The following is a 27,270-nucleotide window of genomic DNA, read 5'->3' as shown; positions in this document are numbered from 1 at the left end:
TGAAGGCAAGAAATCAAAATGACAGAAATGCAAAACACGCACTTTTCACTTAAGCAAAAACACTCTGGTTCTCAGAGTTTATTAAGACTCAATAATAAGAGGTCAATTAGCCCTAACCGGTTTGGCTCAGTGGATAGAGCGTCAGCCTGCGGACTGAAGGGTCCCAGGTTTGATTCCAGTCAAGGGCATGTACCTTGGTTGCGGGCACATCCCCAGTAGGGGGTGTGCAGGAGGCAGCTGATTTCTCTCTCATCAATGTTTCTAACTCTCTATCCCTCTCCCTTCCTCTCTGTAAAAAACCAATAAAATATATTTTTTTAAAAAAAGACATCAATTACATGGACAGTCCTTCTTTAAAATAAACCTCATTTCCCCCCCAGATTAGCACCAGTGGTGAAGGGGGTTCTCGACACCCTAACCTGCCAGAGCCCAAAGGTCAGGAAAGCCAACGATTTCTGCTGGAAGCGGGTCCATGAGAGCCACGGGGAGGCACTGTCCGCGTGCTGACAAGGACCGATGGATCCTGAGGCCAAACGAGGCGGCCCGTGACGGCAGAGGCACCTTCACACAGAAGCTGGAGGCAGCGAGGGTGCCAAGTCTCTCCAATCCTCTCCCAAACACTCTCCTCTGCCCGGTTAGGTCATGTGGGGTGAGCCGGGCTGCCCTTCACTCTGGGGGAATGTGATGGGCTGTTTCTAACTTTCTCCACTGCCTTACAGACGAACACAGCGCTGGAACAGAGACGGTCTTCCCCGGCGCAATGAGCAGAGCGACCGGAGGCCTCTGTGCCAGGGCCTGAAACTCACTGCAGTTAAGGTGGCTCAGAGCCTGACAGCCTCCTTTAAGTTCTTCTCTCCCCCTACCCCCCAAATCCAGAAGACTTGTCCCACTTCACATCCTTATTTCAGACTGTAATTGATTTAATAATCTGGAATTTTAAGATGAAGACATACTGAATATCACCTTTTAAGTAAAATAGGACAGCTTCCATGAACTCGAACCTCAAACCCTTCCTTTCCTAGAGAAGGATGGCAGACCACACGTCACACGGACTTTACAGAGAAAATCTAAGAGGATGGGAGCCCTTCAGTGTAAAAGCTCTGAGAGGGCATGACTCTTATTTTTCAGAGAGCACTTTCCTCCAGGGGTGGTTCTTCAGAGGAAGCTCTCAGCCGTATGCCCAGCTCACACCTCGAGAGCGGGACACCAGCCCAGGGCGCCCGGAGTGATGATGGGACAACACACACTGGGCTTCCTATGGGCCTCAGGTCAGTCCTGCCTACAGCTGCACAGTGTCCTTTGCAATTAGTGGGGCAAATAGTTCCTTTTATATATATCAATGCAAACTACTTTACAGATATACATGTTTTAACTATGCTCTCTGAGATATAAATCTTTTAAAAAGATACTTAAATATATAAAAAATGTGAATCATTTATTCTATGGTTTAACATGTCAATTAAGAAAGAATTTCTTGTTGTTTGTTAATCCTCACCCAAGGATATTTTTTCCATTGATTTTTAGAGAGAGTGGAAGGGAGGAGGGGGAGAGAGAAAAAAAAAAAACATCAATGTGGGAAAGACACATTGATTGGTTGCCTCCCGCACATGCTCCGACTGGGGCCAGGGATCAAACCTTCAATCCAGGTATGTGCCCTTGACTGGGAATCAAACCCACAACCCTTCAGTGCACGGCCAACACTCTAACCACTGAGGAACACCGGCAGGACAAGAAAGAATGCTTTAAAGATGGTTACAAGGAGAGAGACCAAGATGGCGGCATAGGTAAACACCGCAGACTGCTGCCGCAAACAATAAATCTTTTAAAAAGATACTTAAATATATAAAAAATGTGAATCATTTATTCTATGGTTTAACATGTCAATTAAGAAAGAATTTCTTGTTGTTTGTTAATCCTCACCCAAGGATATTTTTTCCATTGATTTTTAGAGAGAGTGGAAGGGAGGAGGGGAAAAGAGAAAAAAAAAAAACATCAATGTGGGAAAGACACATTGATTGGTTGCCTCCCGCACATGCTCCGACTGGGGCCAGGGATCAAACCTTCAATCCAGGTATGTGCCCTTGACTGGGAATCAAACCCACAACCCTTCAGTGCACGGCCAACACTCTAACCACTGAGGAACACCGGCAGGACAAGAAAGAATGCTTTAAAGATGGTTACAAAAGCAATAATTAAGCTGAAATGTTTCTTTTGGCTTTGGGAAATTTTACCAGGCAAGTCTTGTTTTCGTGTAATAATCACTCATGGGTTGACACTCAGGACTTACAAGCCTGCAGAAGTTCCTCAGGCTCAAGTCTGGGACTGGTGCTCCCGGGGGAGAGCCCACCCCAGACGAGTGGGAAGGAGGCAGAGCAGACTGGGAACGAATGCTCTGAGATCCAGGGGACGCATACGGGCACGTGCTGAGGGACAAGGACCCCGATCTGACAGATGGAGACAGGCTAAGGGACATTGGACATTTACCTCAGATCACGCAGAACATGGTGGAGCCAGAACTCATGCTCCCACAGGTCTGGGAAAATGCATGAATCTGAACCTGAACAACCTCCCTATCACTGTCCACCAGAATGCCTACCAGTGTGAACTTTACTTGTCACCCTGAGCCTTGCACCTTTGAGTCTCACTGTTGAGTTTTCCCATAAAGACCAAGTGGAGGGAGGGATCAAGGAGCAGGAGAAGAGTCTGCCTGAAACCATCCTACTTCTAACCCCAGAGGTGGAGCCTGGTGCTCTGGCTCCAAACCACAACCCTTCACTGGAAAGAAGGACATGCAGTTGCAGGCTGGTGAGCCTTAAGCTTTCTTGTGATGAGTCTAAACATTATAACCAGCTCGCCCAGTACAGTGACAAGACAATTAATGAAAAATGAACAAATAAAAATAAAATGAATGGCCGAAAACCGGTTTGGCTCAGTGGATAGAGCGTCGGCCTGCGGACTGAAGGGTCCCAGGTTCGATTCCGGTCGAGGGCATGTACCTGGGTTGCGGGCACATCCCCAGTGGGGGATGTGCAGGAGGCAGCTGATCGATGTTTCTCTCTCATCGATGTTTCTGACTCTCTATCTCTCCCTTCCTCTCTGTAAAAAATCAATAAAATATATTAAAAATAAAATAAAATAAAATAAAATGAATGAATGCAATCATCTTCTATGCTAAAGCCCAAGGAAAAACAGTGCGTGGAACGTTACCAGTGCAGGAAGAACAGAGTGAGACTCACCGGTGGTGAACTGGCCCTTCAGCTTCTGGAAGACAGGGTCCTGCGCAGTGGCCTGTGCCCGCCTGGCTAGAGACTCGGAGGCCGCGCTGGAGAACATGGTGGAGACGTTGGAGACGTTCTCCAGCCCCACCCCGAACGTGCTCACCAGCTTCTTGACGAAGTTCAGAGTGTGGGGGGTGATTTTGGCATCGGACACCGCTCCGCTTTTCTCAAATGCGACAGAGTAGCATTTTGCCAGGCCCTGTTGGAGCTGCCTGAGAACCTAGTGGAAAGAGACCAAACACCATTCACAAAAGAGAGCTCTTGATTCGAGCAGCTACCCCACCACCTCCAGGGCGATTTCTGTGGCACAGTCGGTGTAAAATCATGTGAGCTCCACACAAGGAGCCGTGTTTTTAACAATGCGGAGTGTCCTGAACATTTTAAAGAAACAAAACAAAAAACACTTTTTGAGTCATGTCCATCCCCTTCAGTTGATTAACCACGGGAAAACCTCATTCGGATGCTGTGTCACTGCCGCATGTCTGTGTGTGCACACAAAAGAACACTGTGATAACAGCTAGAAAAATACCTGGACAATAAAGGCTGATTATCTTATCATCAGTATACAAACACCACTGAGGGGTGGCCCGCTGCTGAGAAGGTCACTGAAGAACCACCTTCTGCCTCTGGGGATTACTGCGGTCAGTTACCTACACCACCGTGCCTGCTCGCACCCGCCACTGCTGCCTGGCAATTAACGGCATTTAAGTGACTGGGCTCATATGAATAAGCAAAGTAAGCACTGTGAGGGCAGAAGGTTTTCTCAATTTCACCCTCATTTGAAATCTCCCACTTCAAATAGTTAAGGCCACACTAGTGCGCAAACATTAACTCTTTGCCAACTCTATCATTCAACTCAACAACAAACATGACCAGGCAGCTAACTGACCATCAAGTGGCCACAAAAGCATGTGGAACGACATTCAAGATCACATCCACGTACCTCTTCGTGCCAGTTTTCTCGGAACCAGACCATCTGATCGACGATGCCTTCCAGGGAAGACAGAAGGGTTGGGTGCAGTTCCCGCTGCATGTGCATGATTCGGCTGCAGCGCCACATGGGTGCTGTTGCTCTTATGGGCCCTGGATCTGATGCAGAATGGGACTGGTTACCCACTGAACTTGGCTGCTGCTGTCCAGAATCTGAGAGCAACACACACAACGCCAATGTCAGCGCAAACTGACCGATGCTAGAGCTTGGTGCTCTAGAGGACCCACCGGCCAAAGGAACACTGGTTCCTGCCGATGCTGACACACGAGACGTTTCCCCAGGACTATGTGGGAGGATGCCCGGTTCTCAGGAGAGGTGCTCTGAGGGACTCGGCACAGAGAATGTGACTGTCTACAACCTGGCCTCAACTGGCTCAGCAGAGCGCATCCATGCTGGTAAGAAAGCAAACGTGGCAGCATGCTGGCTGGGGAGTCTGTGAGGCCGCACCAGTGTGCACTGTCCTCCCTCTTTTAACTTGACTCTAAGTATAAACATTTTTGTTTACAATACCTGCCTCGTACTGTAGCTCAAGAGTAGTTAACAAGCAAGTCTACATTCTTCACCCGGGAAAGCCAAACCACATATAAAATGATATTTTTGAAAAATATCATCACTTGCTATATGAGAACTGTTATTAAAACCCACGAGCCCCATTTACCTAAGCTTCAGCTCACTTAGAATAAAAACATCTTAATTTTCAAATGATCAACACATGAATCTACCGAGGTGGGCCCAGGAGGTCAGGGCAGAAGTGTGCTGTGCAAACTCCTACCCACCCAGCTCGCTGGCAGGCGATGCTGCTGAGAAAGACTCTGGTCTCGCAGCATGCAAGTCCGGGTAGTAAAAATATTCTGAAGCAAACGATCCTTTAATTGTTTACAAAGCAGCATGCTTAGTGGGCAACTGGAACCATCAAATAAGTTATTTCTTTATATACAGCGACTACTCAATATAGATTTAAAACCTTATAGTAACTAACATTTATACTGCTTACCAGGATGTAGTTATACTAATTAGGTAAGTTACTTGTAATTATCTATAGCTAAAAATTTCATATATGATTTCTACTTAAGGATCAAATCACTCAGGTAAATGGACACCCAATTACATTATGGTAAAGAAGAACCATAAATTTCACTCAAGAGGATCAGGCTCTGGTTCTGGTCCCAAAATATTCTCTCTCTCTCACTGGCTAAAGAATGGCCCACGTGCTAGGAAGTCTGCTGTGGGGCAGGCGTGTCCACAGCCGACTGGATGGGAATGCCCCGTGGAACAAGCCCTCCACAGCCTGGCCAGCTGGCCCCGCCCGAGACATACCACTCTTGTAGCGTTCCCGCTGCTCTATTTTCAGAGTCAGGTACAGGGTCCGGATGGGAAAGTAGACTGCCTGGGGATACACGCGTCCGACCTGCTCAGAGACAAGGAGTAATGAAGAACACTGCTCACTGTTCTTCTGGATGAAGACACTTTGTATCAAAATAACTGATATAAATCAAAAACGGGTGGCTGGTCTACATTTGGACCAAGGAAGCAAATACTGACTAATAGATGAGGCCAGATTAAACAGCAGGTAAAACATCCAGTTTAGCTTTAAAGACCCAGGAAAGATCAACACGGTGCATGCATTTCAGCAGTTCTGCATGGGGACCATTAATGACACAGAAACCATACTTTCACTTGATTCAGTAAGTCTCAGGAAGGCAAAATGCATAAGTCCCTGAAACTCATTCAGGCAACCAAAGGAAAACACAAAAAGACACCAACCAATCAGCCTTCTATTTGGCACAGTTCATGGGAAGTGTGAAATGATTCTAGCTGACAATTAGGCTTATCAGTGAATAACCTTACTCTGCATAACTGTAGCAAGGAGGAGATTTAAAGTTTTCTATTTACAGTTAGAAAAACCAGTTTTATCAAATTGGGGTTACAGGGCTCCTTCAAAGAGCTGAGTAGATATTATCTCACTCTAGCACAGCCACGGGGTGGTTCAGCTAATGTACATTAAGAGATGTTCCACGAATGATAATACACATAGACCGAATCTACATCCTGAGAGATAAACCCCAAGCAAAATGCCAGTTTCCAGAAACACAGCTACCTCCTCTCAAGGAAAAAATAAAACCATTTCTGGGTAAAAAACAGATGATGCACCACATGTAAAAAGCCAAGTAAACTGACAAAATGATGAGTGGCGTGTTCCTAAGTGCTTGGTGACGATGCTCCTCATTCATGAAAAGTTACATGACTATCCTATATAATAAAAGCCTAATATGCTAAGTGTCCGATCAACCAGTCGGCCTTTCAACCAATCAAAGCATAATATGCTAATGATATGCTAAGGCCACTCAACTGCTCGCTATGATGTGCACTGACCACCAGGGGGCAGATGCTCTGACCAGTTTAGCTTGCTGCTGCTGGGGTCTGGCTGATCAGGACTGAGCAAGAAGGGCCGGACACACCCTGGAGCCCTCCCAAGGTCCCTCCCCTGCTGGCCAACCTCCTGCGTCTCTCCCCGGCCCTGATCATGCTCCAGTGGGTTCCCTTGGCCTGACCTGCACCTCTCAATATCCGGGACCCCTTGAGGGATGTTGGAGAGCTGGTTTTGGCCCAATCCTGCAGGCCAGGCCGAGGGACCTCACTGGTGCACGAATTTGTGCACTAGGCCTCTAGTAATTTTATAAAAGGAAGCACAAAGGTACTATATTCCAGACTGAGGTATCTTTAAGTTTCTACTGTTTGGGTCCTTCCCCTAATGTTTTCTCAGGACAGGAACATTCTGGAACCACTCTTAAATAATGGTAATGAAAGCCATCTGCCCGATGCCCTGTCACCAACCTCAGTGCACCCAACTTTAATTCTCTAACAGCCACAGCCAAACAACTCTACCAAGGGCAACAACCTCCACATGCATGGGAGAGTTTTACTCTGAAGGGAAGCTCTGAAGACCTCCTGGCACAGACAGGAAATCGGTTATAAAATAGCAATCAGACACACATTTCACTGTGACCAGCTCTCAGAGTACTCACTAGTAATCTTACATTTTAAGAGAATCGTTATTCACAGTGGAGCCTTAGTTCTCAAATTTGTTTCTGAAAACTATTTGAGAAGCAATTTGTTCGAAAACAATCATTTTTTCCCATTAGAAATAATATAAATTAATTTGTTCCAGAGCCCCAAATGATTCCCTACTTTAACCTTTCTTATATACAGTACATATCTAATGTACTGTTTAATCTATAAACAAACACTTCTTTTCTTAGATTTATAGAACTACTCCTATTACCCTTAAATCACTTTTGGCACTCATGACATGGGTGTCTTTCAGAAAGTCAGCATGTAGCATCTTCGCTTTTTCACATATCACTGCCTGTGACATGCTGTCACATGCTAACTACTTTTCATTTATCCAAATCAACCAGTTTTTCTACCTCTTCAATTGCCTGTGATCATTTAGCAACAGTAGCACTTCTGATGGCCTATATATGTTTTAAAATTGTGCTAATCATCCATTTCTAGCAACAAAAGCAATACATATACATATATATACATATATACATACACACATACACACACACACACACACACACACACATATATATGTAGCATAACTTCCTGGGATGTTTAGCGGTAAACTGACTCGCATTCCCTCCTTTGCTTGTGGCCTGAGAGATACTTTTTGTCATGCTGAGGTATCAGCAAGAAAGGGTTGTCAGGTCGAGAACTGAAGTTGCGTTCAATAACCAAGACACTTATTCTGTGAACAACTTGGTCAAGAACTGAATTGTTCGAGATGGGAGATATTCAAGAACCAAGGTTTGACTGTATTTGCATCTTACGTGGCAACATGTTCAAGCAAAGAAATTACCACCTTAATACAGCAATGCTATAGCAGATTATTTCATTTCAACACTGATATATTCTTCAATCACATTTAATTATGTTTTATTTAAAGTGATAGCTAGATGTGTATATGTTCCCATCTCTTTGACTTATTTCCCATGCTTTGAGCATGCACATTTTCTTTCTGGGGGAAAAAAAAGTGAAACAAAGACAATTTTTTTGTGAACAAAGACACCTTGTTATTCTGACCTGGCTGATGAGGTTCAAAAGCAGCTTTCCTTCTGAGCCCACCAGGCAGGTGAGCAGCTGCGGGATCCAGGCCAGCCACTGGATGGGTGGCACACCAATGCAGTACTTGTCGACGGCATCTGCCAAAGTGTTTTTATCATCATCGAAACTTAAAAGCCACAGCACCTAGGGTAGAAGGAAAAATTCTAGAGTCGAATAAAAATTCTGAGGCCTTTAAAGTGACTTTTTCCAGCATTAAAATACCATATAGAGTCGTTTTACTGGAAACATATCACCAAAGGGCCAACAATATTGCTAAACTTACCAGATAAATAAAACCAAAACCTAAAATAAAGTTTTTTGTTTAGAGTCAGCTTTAATGCCAATTATTAACTGATCCAATCAACTAGCTGGCGGTGGCCAGTGACCCTGAGGTGGATGGTGAGGGCCTGCCACCCTGCTAATTCACACCCATGACCGCACCAATACAAACTGGACTTTTGCTAAAAATCTCAGAGGAGCACCACCCTAGCATCAGGTAGGCCACAGGCCGGCAGCCCTGTGTCCAAGGATGTTTGAAACAATGACATCTAGAAATAAGCAAATTTGGAGTCAGATATTTGGGAGGTTTCTTTGCCTCGTGGAGTCTGTTTGTTTCTATAGTTGGCTGGAACTACTATGTGCTGCTGTACGTTCCACATTTTGGCATCACCTCAAGGAATTCTTAAAAAATCCACACCTTTAACAAACAAAACAGGAAAGAAAAATAACTTATTCTTAAGTTTTCTGCAAGAATTAATTCTGGGCTATATTTATATGTTTTGTGGCAGGGATGAGGGACAAGAAGGAGCAACACTGAAGGACTCTCAAGCTGATGCCCATCACTGGGCACATGTCAAACTGCCAATCCTGTGCCCAGCACTATGCTGAGGCAACGAAGGATGAGAATGCCAGCAACCAGGACCTCACCCTGTAGTGTGCGCAGAAACCATGGGACTCACCATGACCTGCGACTAGAGCTGACAGGCTCTATGAACATGTGCACTGTCCCTGCAGGCGAGAGCAGAATCTAACAGGTATCTAGCAGGTAAGGTCTCCTTGCAGACCCCTCATCAGTCGGCAGGAACCTCTGTCTAGTGCAGGGGTGGGCAAACTTTTTGACTCGAGGGCCACAATGGGTTCTTAAACTGGACTGGAGGGCCAGAACAAAAGCATGGATGGAGTGTTTGTGTGAACTAATATAAATTCAAAGTAAACATCATTACATAAAAGGGTACGGTCTTTTTTTTTTTTTAGTTTTATTCATTTCAAACGGGCCGGATCCGGCCCGCGGGCCGTAGTTTGCCCACGGCTGGTCTAGTGTGAAATCCCACAGTGAACACTGGACTTGAGACCTAAGACCCAGACTCCAGGCTTGGTTTTGCTGCTTAAATGTCCTGGGATCCCGAGTATGTCCAGGCCTCAGTTTTCTCAGCTTTAAAACTGAAATAGGAAAGGTACTTTGAAGAGTGATAAAAATGGAGAGTTAAGGCATGAAATAAGCCTCTCACCCAACATGAGTTCGGAAGTAGCTGAATTGTCATCCAAACTTGAAGGCTACCAGATTGATCTCTGGTCAGAGCTAATTCTTTTGGCCTCACCTTGGCTAAGTATTTCCTTGATTTGCTCTCGTTCTGATGCCGGCATGCATGCAGGTAACAGGTAATGGCAGACACTCCAAGATGCAGCTGCCGCTCCTTCACGAAGATGTTCTCCAGGTAATCGCCCCACATGGCCCAAGCCTTCACCAGCACATCATGCATCTGCACAGCTGCAGAAAAGGCTTTGTTTGCTTCCTCAGACCTGTGAGGACACAAATCAAAACATTAATTTGGTTTTCTTTCCAGGTGAACGTCACATAAAAAAAATCAACCATTTAAAAGTGAACAATGATTCAGTGGCATTTAGTACAGTCACGCACTTTGGACATACAGGTCATGCAGCTACCACCTCTATGTATGTAGTGCCAAAACGTTTCATCATCCCAAAATAAAACCCCAGCCATTAAGCAACCTCTGGGGACCACCAATCTGTCTACTGTCTCTATATAGATCTACCAATTCTTCATATTTCATGTTAAGGGAATCACACATTATGTGTCTGGCCTTTCACTTAGCATAGAGTGAAGCATGTATGAGTACTTTATTCCTTTTTATGACTAAATACTATTCCACTACCTGTATATGCCACATTTTGTTTACCCATTCATTTGAGGTGTTTTAACATTCTAGCTACTTTAATAGTGCTGCTGTGAACATTTGTGAGTAAGTACCTATAGGAGAACTCATTTTCAATTATTTTGGGTAATATACCAAGGAGTGGAACTGCTCCTATGTTTAATTTTTTGAGGAACTGCCAAAGTGTTTTCCATAGTGGCTGCACCATGTTAGTATCAAACCAACAATGTACAAGACATCAAAGAGAACTACACATCCATATCCCTTACTAATACAGATGCAAACATCCTCAGCAAAATATTAGCAAACCAAATCCAACAGCATATTTAAAGATTATGCACAGTGACCAAGTGGGATTTATCAGCAATGCAAGGAGTGATTCAATATACAAAAATCAATCCATATACTACACCACATTAACAGAATGAAGGAGAAACACATTGTCTCAGTTGATGAAGAAAAAGCATTTGACAAAATGCAACACCTTTTCATGATAAAAATGCTCAACAAACTAGGAATAGAAGGAAACTACGTTAATATCATGAAGGTCATATATGAGAAACCCACAGCTAATAGCATACTCAATGCTGGACAATACAAAGTTTTCCTCTGAGAACTAGAACAAGACAAGGATGTCCATTTTCACCACTTCTACTTCAACTTAGTGCTAGAATTCTTAGCCAGAGCAAACAGGCATGCAGATTGGCAAGGAAAATGCTAACTATCTCTATTTGAAGACTACATGACCTTATATACAGGAAAACCTAAAGAAGTCACAAAAGAACTATTACAGCAAAGTTGAAAAATACAAGGTCAATATTTAAAATCCAGTTGTATTTCTATACCTTAGCAATGGACAATCTGAAAATAAAATTAAGAAAGCATTTTATACCATCAAAAGGAATAAAATATTTAAGAATAAAATTAACATAAGAAATGTAGGACTTGTACATTGAAAACTATAAAATATTGTTAAACGAAACTAAAGATGACCTAAGTAAATGAATCCTGTGTTCATGGATTGGAGATTTAATACTATTACCGTAGCAATACTGCCCCCCTAAAATTAATCTACAGATTCAGTGCAATCCCTGTCATAGTTTCAACTGCCTCTTTTTGCAGAAATAAATAACCTAAAATTAATATGGAAATGTAAGGGACCTCAAAAAACCAAAACAATCTTGAAAAATAGCAAACTAAGAAAATGCTTCCCAACTTCAAAACTTACTACAAAGCAGCAGCAATCAAGGCAGTGTGGTCCTAGTGTAAGGGTGAAATACACACCAATGGAACAGAACTGTGTCCAGAAATAAAGCTATACATTTCTGATTAACTGATTCAAAGTTAAGGCCATTCAATAGGGGGAAAGAACAGTCTTCTCAACAAATGGTGCTGGTAACAACACGATATACACATGCAAAAGAATGAATTTTGGACAACTACCCTCATGCAATATTAAAAAATTAACTCAAAATGGATTAAAGAGAGAAATGTAGGAGCTAAACTTATAAGACTCATAGAAGTAAATGCACATGACCATGACCTTGGGTTAGGCAATGGTATCTTAGATATGAAACCAAAATTACAGGCAACAAGAACAACAAAAATCTGATAAATTGGACTCAACAAAATGATAAACTTTGTGCATTAAAGACACTATCAAAAAAGTAAAAAGATCGCTTATATAATATGAGAAAATATAATGTATTTGAAGGAAACATATCCAGACATGTAATAATTAGAACTCGACAATAAGTCAAATACACAAATAAAAAATGGGCAAAGTAACTGAATAAATATTTGTATAGAAAAGATATATAAATGATATAGAAGCACCTAAAAGATGCTAAACATCCTTAGTCATTAGAAAAATGCAAAGCAACCATAATGAGATTCCACTTTATACTCACTGGGATAGCCATAATCAGAAAAATGGAAAATAACAAATGCTGGCAAGGAGGTGGACAAACTGGAGACACAGACTATCCTGGTGGGAATGAAAATGGAGCACCTACTGTAGAAAACTGGCAGTTTCTCAAAAAGATAAAGAAGTACTGCCCTGGCCAGTGTTTCTCAGTGGTTAGAGTGTTGGCCCATGTACCAAAGGATTGTGGGTTCGATTCCCAGTCAAGGGCATGTACCTGGGTTGCAGGTTCGATCCGCCACCCTGGTCGGGGTTCGTGCAGGAAGCAACCACTCGATGTGTCTCTCTCACATTGATGTTTCTCTTTCTGCCCCTCTCCCTTCTACTCTCTCTAAAACTCAATGGAAAAAAAATATCTCCAGGTGAGGATTAACCAAAAAAAAGATAAAGAAATACCACGTAACCCATCAACTCCACTCCTGAGTATATACCCAAGAAAACTTGAAACATGCTCATACAAAATCTTTTACATGAATGCTCACAGCAGCATTATTCATAATAGCTGAAAAGTGGAAACAACCCAAATGTCAATTGTTGAATGAATAAATAAAATGTAGGAATATACAATGAAATAGTATTCAGCCATGAAAAGAAACAAAGCACTGATACATGTTATAACATGAATGAACCTAAAAAACATGTGAAAAAGCCAGATTCTATTTATATGAAATGTCGACAACAGGCAAATCATAGAGACAGAAAGTAGATTAGTGGCTGTCAGAGGACAAAGGAAGAGACTGCTAACAGGTATAGGGTTTCATGTGAATTTAAAACAGATTTTAAGAGGATAAAACCCTTTTATCTTGACAAAATCGCTTTTATTTAAAAACTAGAGGCCCGGTGCATGAAATTTGTCCACTGGGGGGTCGGGGGTCCCTCAGCCCAGCCTGCACCCTCTCGCATTCCAGGAGCCCTCGGGGGATGTCCAATTGCCAGGTTAGGCCCATTCCTAGGGAGCAGGCCTCCGGCAGTCGTCGGGCATCCTTAGCGCTGCTGTGGAGGCAGGAGAGGCTCCCGCCACTGCCGCTGTGCTCGCCAGCTGGGAGTTCAGGTCAAGGCCCTGTGGGAGTGCACTGACCACCAGGGGGCAGCTCCTGTGTTGAGCGCCTGCCCCCTGGTGGTCAGTGCACGTCATAGCAACCAGTCATTCCGCTGTTCAGTCAATTTGCATATTAGCCTTTTATTATATAGAATAAGCTTAATGCAACCCCTATAACTGAAAACATGAAAGGTGGGTTTTATAGCTCTTTATATGGCAACAGGTAGCATCTTGTAAGTATACATAATTTATATATTTTATAAAATTTCACCTGATATTCATTTCTCTAAAACAGGGTTTAGCTACCTTTTCCTGTAATGGACCAGTAAGAAAACGGGTTAGGCTTTGCAGGCCATATAATTTCTGTCACAACTCAACTCTGTGGCTATATTGTGAACAGCCATAGACACGTCAGTGGTGTGGGTGTGCTCCAATGTCATTTACAAATCCAGACACTAGCTGGATTTGGCCTGTAGGCCATAGATGACTGACCCCTGCTCTAAAATAAGAAGCATCTCCATAAAAGAGATCAACTCTGTGCCCCAATGGCATGCTGAGAAAATGGAGAAATGAATCCATGTTATCAGCCATTCTGTTTTCAAGCAACTCCTTTTTAAAAAGCTTTTAAAGTACACATCAAACTGGCTTATCAATCCGCTGGAAGTTACTCTCTCTGCAGAGGTATAACACCTGAAACATCACACCTGACAACTATCACCGAATCATACCAATTTCAAGCTTGACATTCACATCAGCTTCAAGTAATAAATAACCATTTAAAAGTTGTTGAGTTTTACTCTTACTTTCCTCCTATGTAACATACATACTTGTTAATCTGAGCCAAGAACATTCCCTTCAGTGCATAAAATTCAGCTGTCATCTCTTTTGTGAAGTATTTTAAGTTTGTAGATTCTATAACTTCAAGTCCCTGTTTTAAAAAAAATGTAGAAAAAAGTCCTTGAAATTTTTATACAATATAACAAATTCATTAAAATATTCATCTAACTAATATATCCTAAAGGTCATTGACAAATGTACTTTAAATTGACAACAGATTTGCCTACCAGGAATATCTATTGACAAGTAGTATTTAAACTGAATCACTAAATGCTAATTCAGGTTCTAGACACTTTAAGGGTATTATTTTATACTAGAGATCCAGTGCATGGATTTGTGCATTGGTGGGGTCCCTCACCTGGCCTGTGCCCTCATGCAATCCAGGACCCCTCGGAAGATATCAGAGAGCTGGTTTCAGCCTGATCCCCGCAGACCAGGCTGAGGGACCCCACCAGTACACAAATCTGTGCACCGGGCTTCTAATATGCATATAAGATCTTTGGTTAATCTCTTCCGGCCCTCCCCCTTCCCCCTTCTCCCTGAGATTCATCAGTCTGTTCCATCTTTCCATGCCTGTGGTTTCCACTCCTGCATTGAGCATCTGCCCCCTGGTGGTCAGTGCACGTCATAGCTACTGGACAGTCAGTCGGTTGGTGAGTCGGCCGGTTGCTTAGGCTTTTATATATATAGATGTCTAAACAGTTTATTGATTTTATTAATATTCCTCTGAATATAGCCAATATCTACGTTACAATATCCTACTTCTGCAGTCTAATTTTTTTCCTTAAATACATTAACCAAGTATATGATAGAACAGAGATGATAAAATGTAATTCAAATACTCCAGTGGTGCCCTGGCCAATGTGGCTCAGTTGGCTGGATCATTGTCCTGTACACCAAAAGGTAGCAGGTTTGATTCCCAGTCAGGGAACATTCCCAGGTTGCAGGCGCAGGTTTTTGATCCCCAGTTGGGGCGCATACCTGAGTCAACATTCAATGTTTCACTCTCACTTCAATGTTTCTCTCTCTCTCTCTCCTCTCCCACTCTCCCTAAAATCAATAAAAGCATGCCTCAGGTGAGGATTAAAACATATATATGTATTCACTCAAGTGCTTTCCTTTCCTTTTCTTGTTCAGGAAGATCTGCTTCCCTACTAAGGCTGTATTTGTTGAAAGTTCTAACACTTCTTCCCTATTGTCTGAACCAGGAGTTCCATGTGGACACTCCTACCCTTCTTTACTGGATCTGCTGGGCACAGGGGCAGGCACCAGGCACTGATGGCACTCTACCTGCATACACTCGTTTTTCCCCATGACTCCGGCCAGTTGGAGGTAGCATTTGACTTGCTGTCGGATCTTCTGGAAGCAATCCACGATAGGAACAGTTGGAATAGTATGAATACGACTTAATATATCCAGAGCTACATTGACCAGTCCTTGTTTCCGGGCAATCTTTCCATACTGGATGATTGCTGAAGCTGAGGCATGAACTCCAAGCATAGCATTATTGGAACTTGGATCATGTTGAGAACTATTTTCATACGCAGTTACAATAGCTAGAGAGCAAAGAAATGAGTTATTAGTCCGTGCCAAACATTTTCAAAGTGTCCCACAATAAGGCTTAAGTAAAAAATGAAAACAAACACACATGGCTTATGAAGATGGGAAGCTCCGTAATAAATTCTTGTTACTTTTCCTTGTATTTTATATCAAAAGGAAGATATAAAAAGAACTATTGAGTGTTACCATCCTGGCTAACTAAATCATGAAGGCTGCTCTAAACAAATGTCTGGCAGGTTTAGTGTATGAGCAGAGGGGACCAGAAAACTGGAGAAGGCTACACACACAGCCACCTAAGAGCAGTTCTTCGTGGGAGGTAAGGGGTGGTGTTCAAAACAAAGAGCCACAACCCAGAGCTCCGATCACACTGGCCTGAGCCCCTGATGCAAGAAGCAGTGTCAAGCAGCACTTCTGTTCTAGCTAGAAAAAATTTAACAGGTAGAAAAATCCTTCCCATCTTTCACCACCTTCACCTTTGTCTCACCATACCACCACCATCTCCCATACCCACCAAAAATCAGAAAATCTGGTAAAAGAAATAAAAAACCAAGACATGAAACCAGAACAGTGGGGTGTCTGGGAAATTACATGATGAATGCATGCCGGACCAGGTAGGTTTACCCTGGTAATGATGCTGCCGCCACATGAAGACGCTGCTCCAGTGGGACAAGTCGTCGGACACAATGGGCAGCCTGTTCCTCCAGGTCTTTACCACCGTCTTCAGGTCGTGCAGGCTGTTGTTCCTTCCCAGGTTGGTCGGCTGTAAACCTGCATTTATTTGCGCAGCTTCCTGAAGTTCAATGATTTGCTGGGCAGCCTGAATGAAACCAACGTAAGAGATTCTACAGTAAGCATTATATCAAAGATCACATGAGAAAATAAACCAGAGTCAATCAGGAATCAGACTGATTGTAAAGATCTCACAAATCTATTATGAAAGAAAGCACTCTAACTTCTACAGACACCTTAGATTGCACATTTAACTCATTTTTCACCTCCAACACTGCTCTCCTGATCCCAATTTTAAATCTCAGCTCTGTGGCCACTGCGAGACAGGAGATGGGAAGAAGAACGGTGTAGATACCAAAGTTGCTAACAGATAACCCCCAAAACAATTCTCTCTTTTCCAACTATGGTTGGCTCTTTCTCTGCCAATGTCTAAGGAAAGAACAGCCTAGTCCCTCACGCTTGCCTTCCATCAACATTTAAAAACCCACAGCCATATTAAGCATTTTAAAACATGGTTCTGATTATCTCTTTGGGCTGGTACAGACATTTTCAATCACGTGTCTTATGAGTCTGTATAGTTTACTACTTTTTAAACCTTAGATGTGTTGCTAGCTCCAAACTTCTGGTGCCATCTCCTTACTGAGAGAGCCCTGGCCACAATTTTGAATCTATCCAAATTCTACCCATTAAGTTCCACCTTCCCCTCCCACAGGAATTTAAAAAATAAAAATTAATAAAATAAAAAGAAGCACTTCTCGCCCTGGCCGGTGTAGCTTGGTTGGTTGGAGTGTCATCCCATGTACCAGAAGGTCACGGGTTTGATTCCTGGTCCGGGCACATACCTAAGTTGCAGGTTTGATCCGGGGTATATATAGGAGGTAATTGATCGATGTGGCTATATAAGTTGTGGGTCATTTACACAATGGAATACTATGCCGCTATAAAAAAGCTCTTACCCTTTGAGACAGCATAGATGGATCTGGAGAGTATTATGCTAAGCCAAATATGTCAGTTGGAGAAAGACAAATATCACATGACCCATTTATATGTGGAATCTAATGAAATAAACTGACAAACAAAATAGGGCCAAAAAAAAAAAAAATAGGGCCAGAGGAATGGATGCATGTAACAGAATAACAGATCTCAGGTGGGGATGAGGAGGACGAGATTAACCAAAGAACATATATGCATAACCATGGACACAGACAATAGTATGGGGAAGACCTGGTGTGGGGTGGGGTGGAGGAGGGCAAAAAGGGAGAAAATGGGAGACATCTGTAATACTGACAATTTAAAAAAAACACACAAAAACATTTGAGACCCATTTTGAAGGAAAACACAGCAAGTCCTGATATTGAGGAGGACCAAAGGGAATGAAGGAGATACTCTGAAGTTCTAAGCCTGGATACATGAATTAACCAGATAACTCTTTTTTGGTTAACTACTGAAAGTATTTTTGTCAAAATTCATCTTTCCTACACTACAATTTGACAAACATTAAAATTAAAAAATTTATACAAAAAGCAAATAAACAAACCAAAAAAATATATCCTCCGCCTGGCTGGTGTGGCTCTGTGTTTGAGCATCAACCTACAAAGCAGAAGGTCACAGTTCAATTCCCCGTCAGGGCGCATGCCCTGGTTACATGCTTGATCCCTTGTAGGGGGTGTGCAGGAGGCAGGCGATAAATGATTCTCTCTCATCATTGACTCTTCTATCTCTCTCTCCCTACTTCTCTAAAATCAATTTAAATATATATCTATATAAAAGTTTCAGAGAATGATAGACCTTTCGAACTGAACAGTGGCATCACACTGATGGTGGTATAGTGGGCACTAAATAAAATTCGTAAAGCAAAAATGCAAATCATCAAAATCACTCCTGAGGATATCTTCTGTCACTTAAATCCCTTGGAAGTTCCAAAAATGAGAAGCAACATTTTAGTCGACATTTTCACTCTGCCTTCCTTCCACTGAGGATGAGTTTAAGTGGGAAAGGACAAGACAAGTAGAAGGAGTTTCCTCTCTGCCATCCAGTTCAGTTTACAGATCTACGCATGGACAAGCTATTCTCTGCTATGAGGGCCCATGAGGCTGCTCACATTAATGTACCATAACCCACCTGGAGAAGAGGCGTGTGCACATGGGACACCACATGAGGCAAGCGCCGCCACTCACGGATGGCCAAGCTGCTGGCCATTTCCACCAGGCGTTCGATGAAGCTGAGCTGTTGCTCCTCAGGATGGCAGATAGCCAAATATCCACGGTACATGTTGACCTTCCAAGCCATCTCCTTGGGACAACTTACTTCTACCTGGTAATAAAGAACATTACATAGGAAACTATGGGTATTCTTCCTCTCAGCAGAAAGAGTCAAAAAGGAAAGTCAATGTATTTTTGTAGTCAAAGCAATAAGCAGAAATTAAGCTATAAACAGACATTTCTTTTATTTAGAGAAGTCATACATTTCAACTACTTTTTCTGGATACTCTCCTTTTCCAAATACCAGTCCGTGGCCAATCTCTCCAGCTACAAAAATATGCCACTGGCTCCTTGTTTTAAGGTATCAGTGGTGCCAAAAAGGCAAACTGATCACCACTGCTACTACAGATGAGATCAGCCACCATCACTTGGCTACAAAGTTACCCAGTGAAGTCCAAAGTATTAAACACATGTTCATCTCCACTCTGACAAATACCAGTGAAATTACGAACTTTTCCTAATTCAACTCTTACTCTGGGAAGTTAATCTGTAACCCTAACCCTTGCTCCCGCACACACAGCTACAGCTGGGTAAAGGATCCTCGTGTGTCCCTAAAAGCCCATGTACTTGCTTACCACCTTCGAGAGAAAGCATTAGAACTCATCACATGTTATCAATCTCATACAGAGCATTTAAATGATAAAAAATTAAAGTCTCAAAAATAATCTCTGTATATAAGAAGATAAAAGGCTATCTCTGCTGAAGGAATTGCATAGGACTTGCTGTAACAAGATCAAGAAACATTCATTGTTAAGCACCTTTAGGAAGTAACAATAAAAATTATACACATTTTAGTGCCTTAATGCTCTTTGCCCAAATGATGTAATAATAATGCCGTCCTGTATTTTATACCTTGGCTTGTTTTGACTTCTTACTTTCAAAAATCATTCACCTTCTTGCACTGGCCAATGGTTCTCAGTGGTTAGAGTATCAGCCCACACACCAAAGGGTTACAGGTTCAATTCCAGGTCAAGGGCACATAACTGGGTTGCAGGTTAGATCCCCAGCCACAGTTGGGGCATGTGCAGGAGGCAACCAATCAATGTGAGACACATTGCCGTTTCTTTCTCTCTCTCTCTCCCCCCTCTCTTTCACTCTTTAAAAAAATCAATGGAAAAAAATATCCTCGGAGTCTGCTCCGCACTCGGAACCGCCACCATGGCTGCCTACAAGCTGGTGCTGATCCGGCACGGCGAGAGCGCGTGGAACCTGGAGAACCGCTTCAGCGGCTGGTACGACGCGGACCTGAGCCCGGCTGGGCACGAGGAGGCGAAGCGCGGCGGGAAGGCAATATCCTCGGGTGAGGATTAACAAAAAAATTCAAATTCACATTCTTGACCCCTCAGATCTCAACAACCCAGTGATGAAGAAATTCAGGAAGGCAAACTTGTGAACACATCTGCTTCTAACATGATCGTCTAAAATTATACCAATCTCACATTTTCTGGACTTAAACACTAATTAACAGGCATTTTTCTTTTTTCTTTTTTTTGGGCAATTAAAACACCTATCCTCTGTAACACTAATAGCAAAGGCATCTCTTTTAATTTCTCACCACTGAAAAAAATTAACCCATCTATTAAATCACACCAAGAAATGGACTACTGCAAGAAGTCCTATAATCAGAATGCACAGGAATAAAAAAGTAAGTTGTGTTTTTCCTTTTAAATATTGGTAAATAAGTAAATATTTAGTCCTATAAAGACCATTTTAAATTAATTTACTAAAAATCACTCAGAATGTTTGTATACTTTGAGCTCTTTTCTAATCAGCAAATGCCTTACAATTTTGGGAAAATAATCAAGATTTTTTTCTTGAAAAAGAAATTCATTTGTCAGACCTATTGGCAGTATGACACTGCACATATCCAGCTAAGTGAAACCTTGAAAAGATTTTATTTTTTGTTTTCTGATTAATCCTTACCCAAGGAGATTTTTTCCATTGAGTTTTAAAGAGAGTGGAAGGGAGAGGGAGAGAGAGAGAGAAACATTGATGTGAGAGAGACACATCGATTGGTTGCCTCACGCACTCAGATTGAGCCTGCAACCAAGGTACGTGCCCTTGACCGGAATCGAACCTGGGACCCTTCAGGCCGAGGGCCAACGCTCTAACCACTGAGCCAAGTGACTGGTTATTTCTCGGAGTAATACAAGCTCCCTGCATCAGATGAGTGATTTCCCAGATCCCAACCTGAAAGTCAAGACTTGGGCTCTATAACCACAATGTGTTTAACAGTTTGTGACTATTTCAGTTCTTTCATCTTTTGCATTTTGTTAAAGGAACGTTAGTCATGAAATAAGTGCTGTAGCCTCAATAAAGTTTAAAATGTTAGGTTCATCATTTCAAAGAAAGGGGCCTACGATCTCAATGTGTTTTCGCGGCTTCCACGTTAAGAATAAAGAAAATTGCTGGCATGAATGTAAGAAAACCCAGTGAGTAAAGGGGTAGGCGAGAACAGGATGACACCATTTCCTTCCCCTAAGCTCCATTACATGACCACCACACAGAAAGACCAAAAGCTGGCAGGGACAGGGGCTGAGGGAGCATACGATGGACGGGCACAGAGGCAGGGAAAAATAAAGAGCAATGAGAATGGCTGCATCCGAAGACAATAATAAGGCAGTAACAATATGTTGTGGGGTCAGATGGTACACAGGCTACACTGTCCAATCACTTTTGATGCCCAGTGGGAGAAAGGGAACTGTACTCGTGTGCCACTCTCTCATCATGCACCCAATCCCTCTGGATGGAGTTTAATTTTTGTAATGTGGAGCTCAACCAAGTTAATAAATCAACTTCACTTACACTACACCACCATCACTTCCACAATACAAAATGTGCTTTGAATAGGAGACCGGTTCATTCTCCAAACTTTTACTGACAGCCAAGCCCTGGAGTTGTAGGAGTCCCCTTTGCTGTACTCAGTTCTATAGCTGTGCTTCGGCCCATCAACTCCACCAGTAAAACTGACTCTGTTCTTCCAGATTTCTCCAGGTACTATTCATTTACACTTAGAATCCAAGGCCTCCACAACTGATACTTATTATTATAATTGAATGATAAACTAACAATTTATAATTTAACTCAAATTCAGAAAAGGTGTTAGAGATAACCCAAATGCATTCTTGCTTCCCAAAAGTTATCTTGATCTGCCAAAATTCCCAGGTTGTTCTAAGTGAAGAGAAATCTCCACAGAGATTCACGGCTTTGGCAAAAGGAACCCACGCAGCTGTGGAAACATAACCTGAGACTGTAGTCGTCAGGAGGGAGGTCTCACCTGCACCAACGCCTCCTTCATGGCTGTCCAGTTAGACACACGCCAAGCACACTCCAGGACGAGGTAAGGGTTTATGTGACCTTTGGACTGGCCGTACTCCGTCAAGGCTTCCCACTGGTTCAATTCCTTAGAGCACCTGGAAGACCAGGGATTTGGGAAGTTCAGTTACCAACAAACCAACAGATTCAGAAAGCACAGGGATAGCCGTTTATTTCCATTCCACAGAAGAAAAGCCTTCTTCCCCCAGAGAAGAGTGGGCTTCTGTGGGAGGAAGGCTTGGTCCACTGCATTCCCACCTGCCCTCTGGAAGGAACTGCTCCTGCAACCCCAGAACCGCCCACTGCACAGCGGAGAGCTCAGAGCACCAGAGCAGGGGAGAGGCAGGAATCCGTTTCTCCAACAGACATTTTTAATTACTCAAGTCTTTAAAAGTGTTCGTAGATTTGTTTGTTCTTTTCTTGATGGAGCCATGAAGAAAGTAGCAAAGTTCCCTTTTAAAAACACTCATTATGAGAACATTTCAGAGATCTGTCACGGGTTCCCTTAACTGGCAGGAACACATCCCTGTCCGGCTTACCGAATCCAGTGGTCCTCCCAGAGCTGGTATTCTGGGAAAATAGCAGGGGATGCATTGCTCCTCTCATGCTCTTTTTTGGCTTTATCCATTGCCTTCTCATAGGACTCTTGTGCCTAAAGAAGTTGATAATGCTGTCAAACTGCTGTTCAGGCAACTTCCCACAGCTGGTGCTCAATGGGCAAGTTGGGTCATAGACCCAGGAGCACCTGACACTCTCCTCTACAATCACTTGCCCCAGGAATCTCCTATTCACAGAGCAGAGAGGAGGGAAGGAGGAGAACGGAGGGTGCGCCGTTCCCACACAGAATGGAGGAGAGGGAGGCTGCCGGCCCAGGATGAGCCACTCTGTCCTGCAGCAATAAGAGCAGAGGCCACAGCCCATACCTATGCTTCCAGAGTTCCTGTGGCTCAGTGTCCTATGAAGGCTGACAACCGTACTGTGCCCTTGGCCCACCCATGCCACATTGAAAGGACAGGCACGAAGGTTAAAATTTAAACACAGAAGGCCATCCACCTTCCACTTCCAATAGGGTCAATGAGTGCCTGTAAAAAACACCCACATTAGCTTCTACTGGCAAAGGATTTAGGGCTGAACGTTTAAGTAAGTTCCTGTCATATACGTTTATCTAAGCTGAATCTTCAAAGGGCCTCTATGTGTAGGACAGGTGCTTCAAGTAAAACAGTAAACCTCTTATGTGAATGTGAACTGACTTGAGGACACTATAATATTGTAATATTACAATATATAACATAACCATGCATTCCATTCACTGGACAGTGGCTACCTGCTCAAAGAATCCATGCTGTTCGTAAGCAATAGCAGTTGCTGTCTCGGAATACTTGCAACGCTTCTGCCACAAACCAGCCCACATATCTTCCTCTTGTAACAAAGAGTAAAGTTCTGCAAGGGAATCCAGTATCTCCTGAAAACACAGATCGTGGTTTTTAAGAACACATGACAAATACTTTTTTTCCAATAAAGCAACTTCACTGTGCTAGAACTTAAAATCACTTGGGAGATGTCTATTGAGACCATGATGTCATTGGCAAGGAAGATGTAATTAACACATGAGGGGGGCCTCACCTGCTGAGGTGGAGTTATGCTCTCCTGCTCATAAAATTCTGTTGTTTGTCTTGGCTTAACCTGCAGACTCAGACCTTTTTCAAAAGCCTGGTGCTCTAGCATTAATGTGGAGCGGAACCAAAGGTTGTGTGTTTTCCCCAAGTACTTCAGAACGCAGGGTCTGATGGGGATCGGAGGGACACACTGGGACATGGCTTCCACGAAGCAGTTCAGTGCGCTGGGCTGACAGTCCCGCTGCACCTGGTGACTGCCACTGCACAGGAACGGGCTAATCTCACCAGCTAGCGCCTAAAACCAAAGATCATGTTAATTCAGTCTCCCTTCAAAAAGTCAACATGTTTTGACTCACACAGCATCTGTAAATATTTTTAATAATTGACTCTTAGATAACAGTCAATAGTTTTTCTTCATCCTTTGAAACATAATCAAGATTACTTTGTCAGAAATACTTATTGAAAGCTAAGACTATATTTCCCAAAACAGAAATTTAAGAATATACTCACATGCTGCTGTCGGTCAGACAGAATTTTCCACAATCTGGGAAAAAGCTGGACCCAGGTCTTCTCGGCCAGTGTGGTGGAAATGTGGCACAGCTGGACGAAGGCGCTGAGCAGGGCCCCGGTCTACAGACAGAAAAGAGGTCAGTGAGCCCGACATGGCCTGTGCTAAACCTCCGGCCAGCAGCTGCCTCACACACTCACGCTCAGGAGGCTCTGCAGGCCCACTGCTCCACTTCCAAACTCCCCACGGTCTGAGCAGTGTCACGTCACAGTGAAAAGATTCTGAGCACAGCGACCAACCCATCTGGCCTCCGCAGCCAAGCACAGACATGGGTGAGGGCTCATCAGTGACACGCCTTCATTTTCTAACTTTAAGGGCATTTCCAAACATGCTAACACTGAAAGTACACATGAGCGGTGCACAGGTGCCATCAAGCAAAGGCCACTGAAAACATAAAAGGGGAAATACAAAAAGCACACGCATATGAGGTAAGTTATATGCCAATGGTACAATTCCGAAGAATAAATCAAGGGCCTGGAAAGTTCAGAGTCTCTGCAACTGACAGCAGCCAAGAGATGAAAGAGTGACTGGAATGACGAAACCATGAAAGGGCCTGGAGTGGGAATTCAAGGGCCCAAAAGCTATCAAATCCACAGATGCGTTGATTTTGTCCACAGCTTTGTTGTTTTTGAAAATCTGAATTAGCTGCCAACATTTCCTCTAAAATAGCCAGGCTTCTAGCCTGCATGAAGCCCATGGGGCACACCTATCTCCTGATATGACCAGAAACATCTCTGTTTCTTTGTAACACTCCTCAAAAGTAACTCAGTATATGGAGCCATATGTGATTCTCAGAGTCCTTACCTGAAAAACGATCATGTCTATAATTAACCTGAAAGTTTGTGGAAGCCAAAGATGTGGATACATCTCAAAATAGAATCTGTATCTGGAGATCCCTGCTCCCAAAAGTGAACTTGATTCACCACATATTCTCATTTTCTTCTTTTTTATTGCACTTGAAATATAATCCAGCAATGTCTCATCATATATATTTAGTAAACAACTTTACCATTTCTTTCAAGGGACAGTAATGGGGAATTAACTTCTTTTTATTTTTTCCCATAGGACAATGTAAGTCCTCTCTCGAATCTTTCCATAAAACATCCACTTTAGATTCTCACAGAACAATAATGGTTCCCATTGAGAAAGGAAAGAAAATGAAACTTGTAAAAGAAAATATTACATGGCTGTGGAATAATACTGATTTAGGATTCAAAATATGAAGGGGGGGGACCCACAACTATTCTTCCAAACCTACACACAGACCTTCACTTCTCGGAGAGTATCAAGAAATTTGTCATGTCTGTTGGTTAACATATGCAGCTGGGTTCCAATGTCCTTTTCAGAAAGTTCTTTGGTTTTGGGTGTGCTGGTCTGATCTCCAGGAGCCAGTTCAATATCTATCTCAACATCCTAAGAAACAAAAACAAACACAAATAAGCAAAACCAAAGAGTCAAATAATTAAAATCCAACAAATATAACTCTTATAAACTTCATTACATTTTTGGCAAGTAAAATTTTAGTTAATTTCCAGAAGTTTACAATTATTAAAATAATCTTGAATTCTAAAATAAACAACATACAGATTAACTTGATCAGACCTATTTCCTTCTCTTTCTCTCTCTTTTTCTTTTAGATGACACCATTTTGCATTCATATTTGGATTATGGAAGGCAAAATAAAGTTCCAACAGTAAGAATAATAAAGATTAGGAGCACTGGCTGGGTGGCTCAGTTGGTTAGAGCATCGTCCCAATACATCAAGGTTGTAGGTTCAATCCCAGGTCAGGGCACATGTAAGAATCAACCAATGAATGCCTCAATAAGTGAAACAAATCAATGCTTCTCTCTCTTTCTCTCCCCCTCCCACCTCCCACACCCTCTTAAAAAAAAAAAAATCAATGGAAAAAATATCCTCAGGTGAGGATTAGCAAAAAAATAATTTTTTAAACTTGAATCTAGGTATCACATTTAGAGCTTTTAAAGTAAACAGATTTCAATTCATTGCTCCTGCCCTAAAGAAGTATAACCCTGATGTAAAGTTGGAGAAATGGGCATTCTGCTGTGAAAAGGAAGCACCCGCAATCCAGACATTACCTCCTCTTTGGACTCGCTGTTCTCTCGCTCCCGAGGCTCCTGCTTGACATGTGTGACCATGGCAAAGGCTGCTCGATCATGGCTGTCGGCCAGGTTGATGACATTGGTGATGGACGGGAGCATAGCTCCTGGGCAGCTGGTACCAATGGGAGTGCTCTTCTCACACACGGCCAAGAGAAGCTAGAGGGTTTGAGGACAGAAGTAAATCTCGCATTGGGGGCGTGTGGGACCCCAGTCACTCTCTAATCATCTTGACAAGCATGCCCATTCTGATGGCCCCAGACCCACGACTCTGCTCTGCACATCTCCCCAGCCTAGACACAAAGTCTAACCTCGCTGCACGTTCCTCACTCAGGAACTTCGGACTCTTGTCTAAGAGCAAACTCAGCTCAGCATCTTTCTCCCGTCCCAGACGAGCATCCTCGCCTAGACTGGTACGATAGGTTCCTTTGCTTCAGCCACCTAATTTTTTCTTTTCTCTCATCACTCATGCCACAGCACCAAGTCCTGCCAATGTCACCTCCTGCCTGGACATAACTCCCTAACTCATCTTGACATACTCTTCTCAAATGCATCTTCTTCCACATAGCTGACCCCCCAATGGCTTCCACAGTCCTCAGGGAACAGTGCAAGCTCCTTATAGCGAGGCTCACAAGAACTTTCGTAATGTAACACTCCCCACCTGCATGTAACACTTCCGTGCCTACTCCCCACAACCCTTATAGGCTTCAGAATCAGGCCTTGGCTCATGCCACCCTCCCCACACCCCCA

General features: G+C 43.0%; 1 protein-coding gene across 1 annotated transcript in view; it reads right to left on the bottom strand.

The window, feature by feature from the left end:
- Positions 1-27,270, bottom strand: part of LOC102262684 (transformation/transcription domain-associated protein) — a 133,276-nt gene that overhangs the window by 8,773 nt on the left and 97,233 nt on the right. Inside the window, 16 exon segments of the mRNA XM_014539091.1 lie at positions 3,237-3,498; positions 4,222-4,367; positions 5,587-5,677; positions 8,359-8,523; positions 9,978-10,179; positions 14,344-14,444; positions 15,644-15,909; positions 16,502-16,730; positions 18,764-18,955; positions 22,181-22,316; positions 22,758-22,870; positions 23,543-23,680; positions 23,842-24,129; positions 24,345-24,464; positions 25,669-25,815; positions 26,500-26,679. Coding sequence (XP_014394577.1) covers positions 3,237-3,498; positions 4,222-4,367; positions 5,587-5,677; positions 8,359-8,523; positions 9,978-10,179; positions 14,344-14,444; positions 15,644-15,909; positions 16,502-16,730; positions 18,764-18,955; positions 22,181-22,316; positions 22,758-22,870; positions 23,543-23,680; positions 23,842-24,129; positions 24,345-24,464; positions 25,669-25,815; positions 26,500-26,679 — 2,776 coding nt within the window.

The sequence above is a fragment of the Myotis brandtii genome, unplaced genomic scaffold (genome assembly GCF_000412655.1).
Source record: "Myotis brandtii unplaced genomic scaffold, ASM41265v1 scaffold208, whole genome shotgun sequence".
Taxonomy (NCBI): domain Eukaryota; kingdom Metazoa; phylum Chordata; class Mammalia; order Chiroptera; family Vespertilionidae; genus Myotis; species Myotis brandtii.
This window is presented reverse-complemented; position numbering and strand designations above follow the sequence as displayed.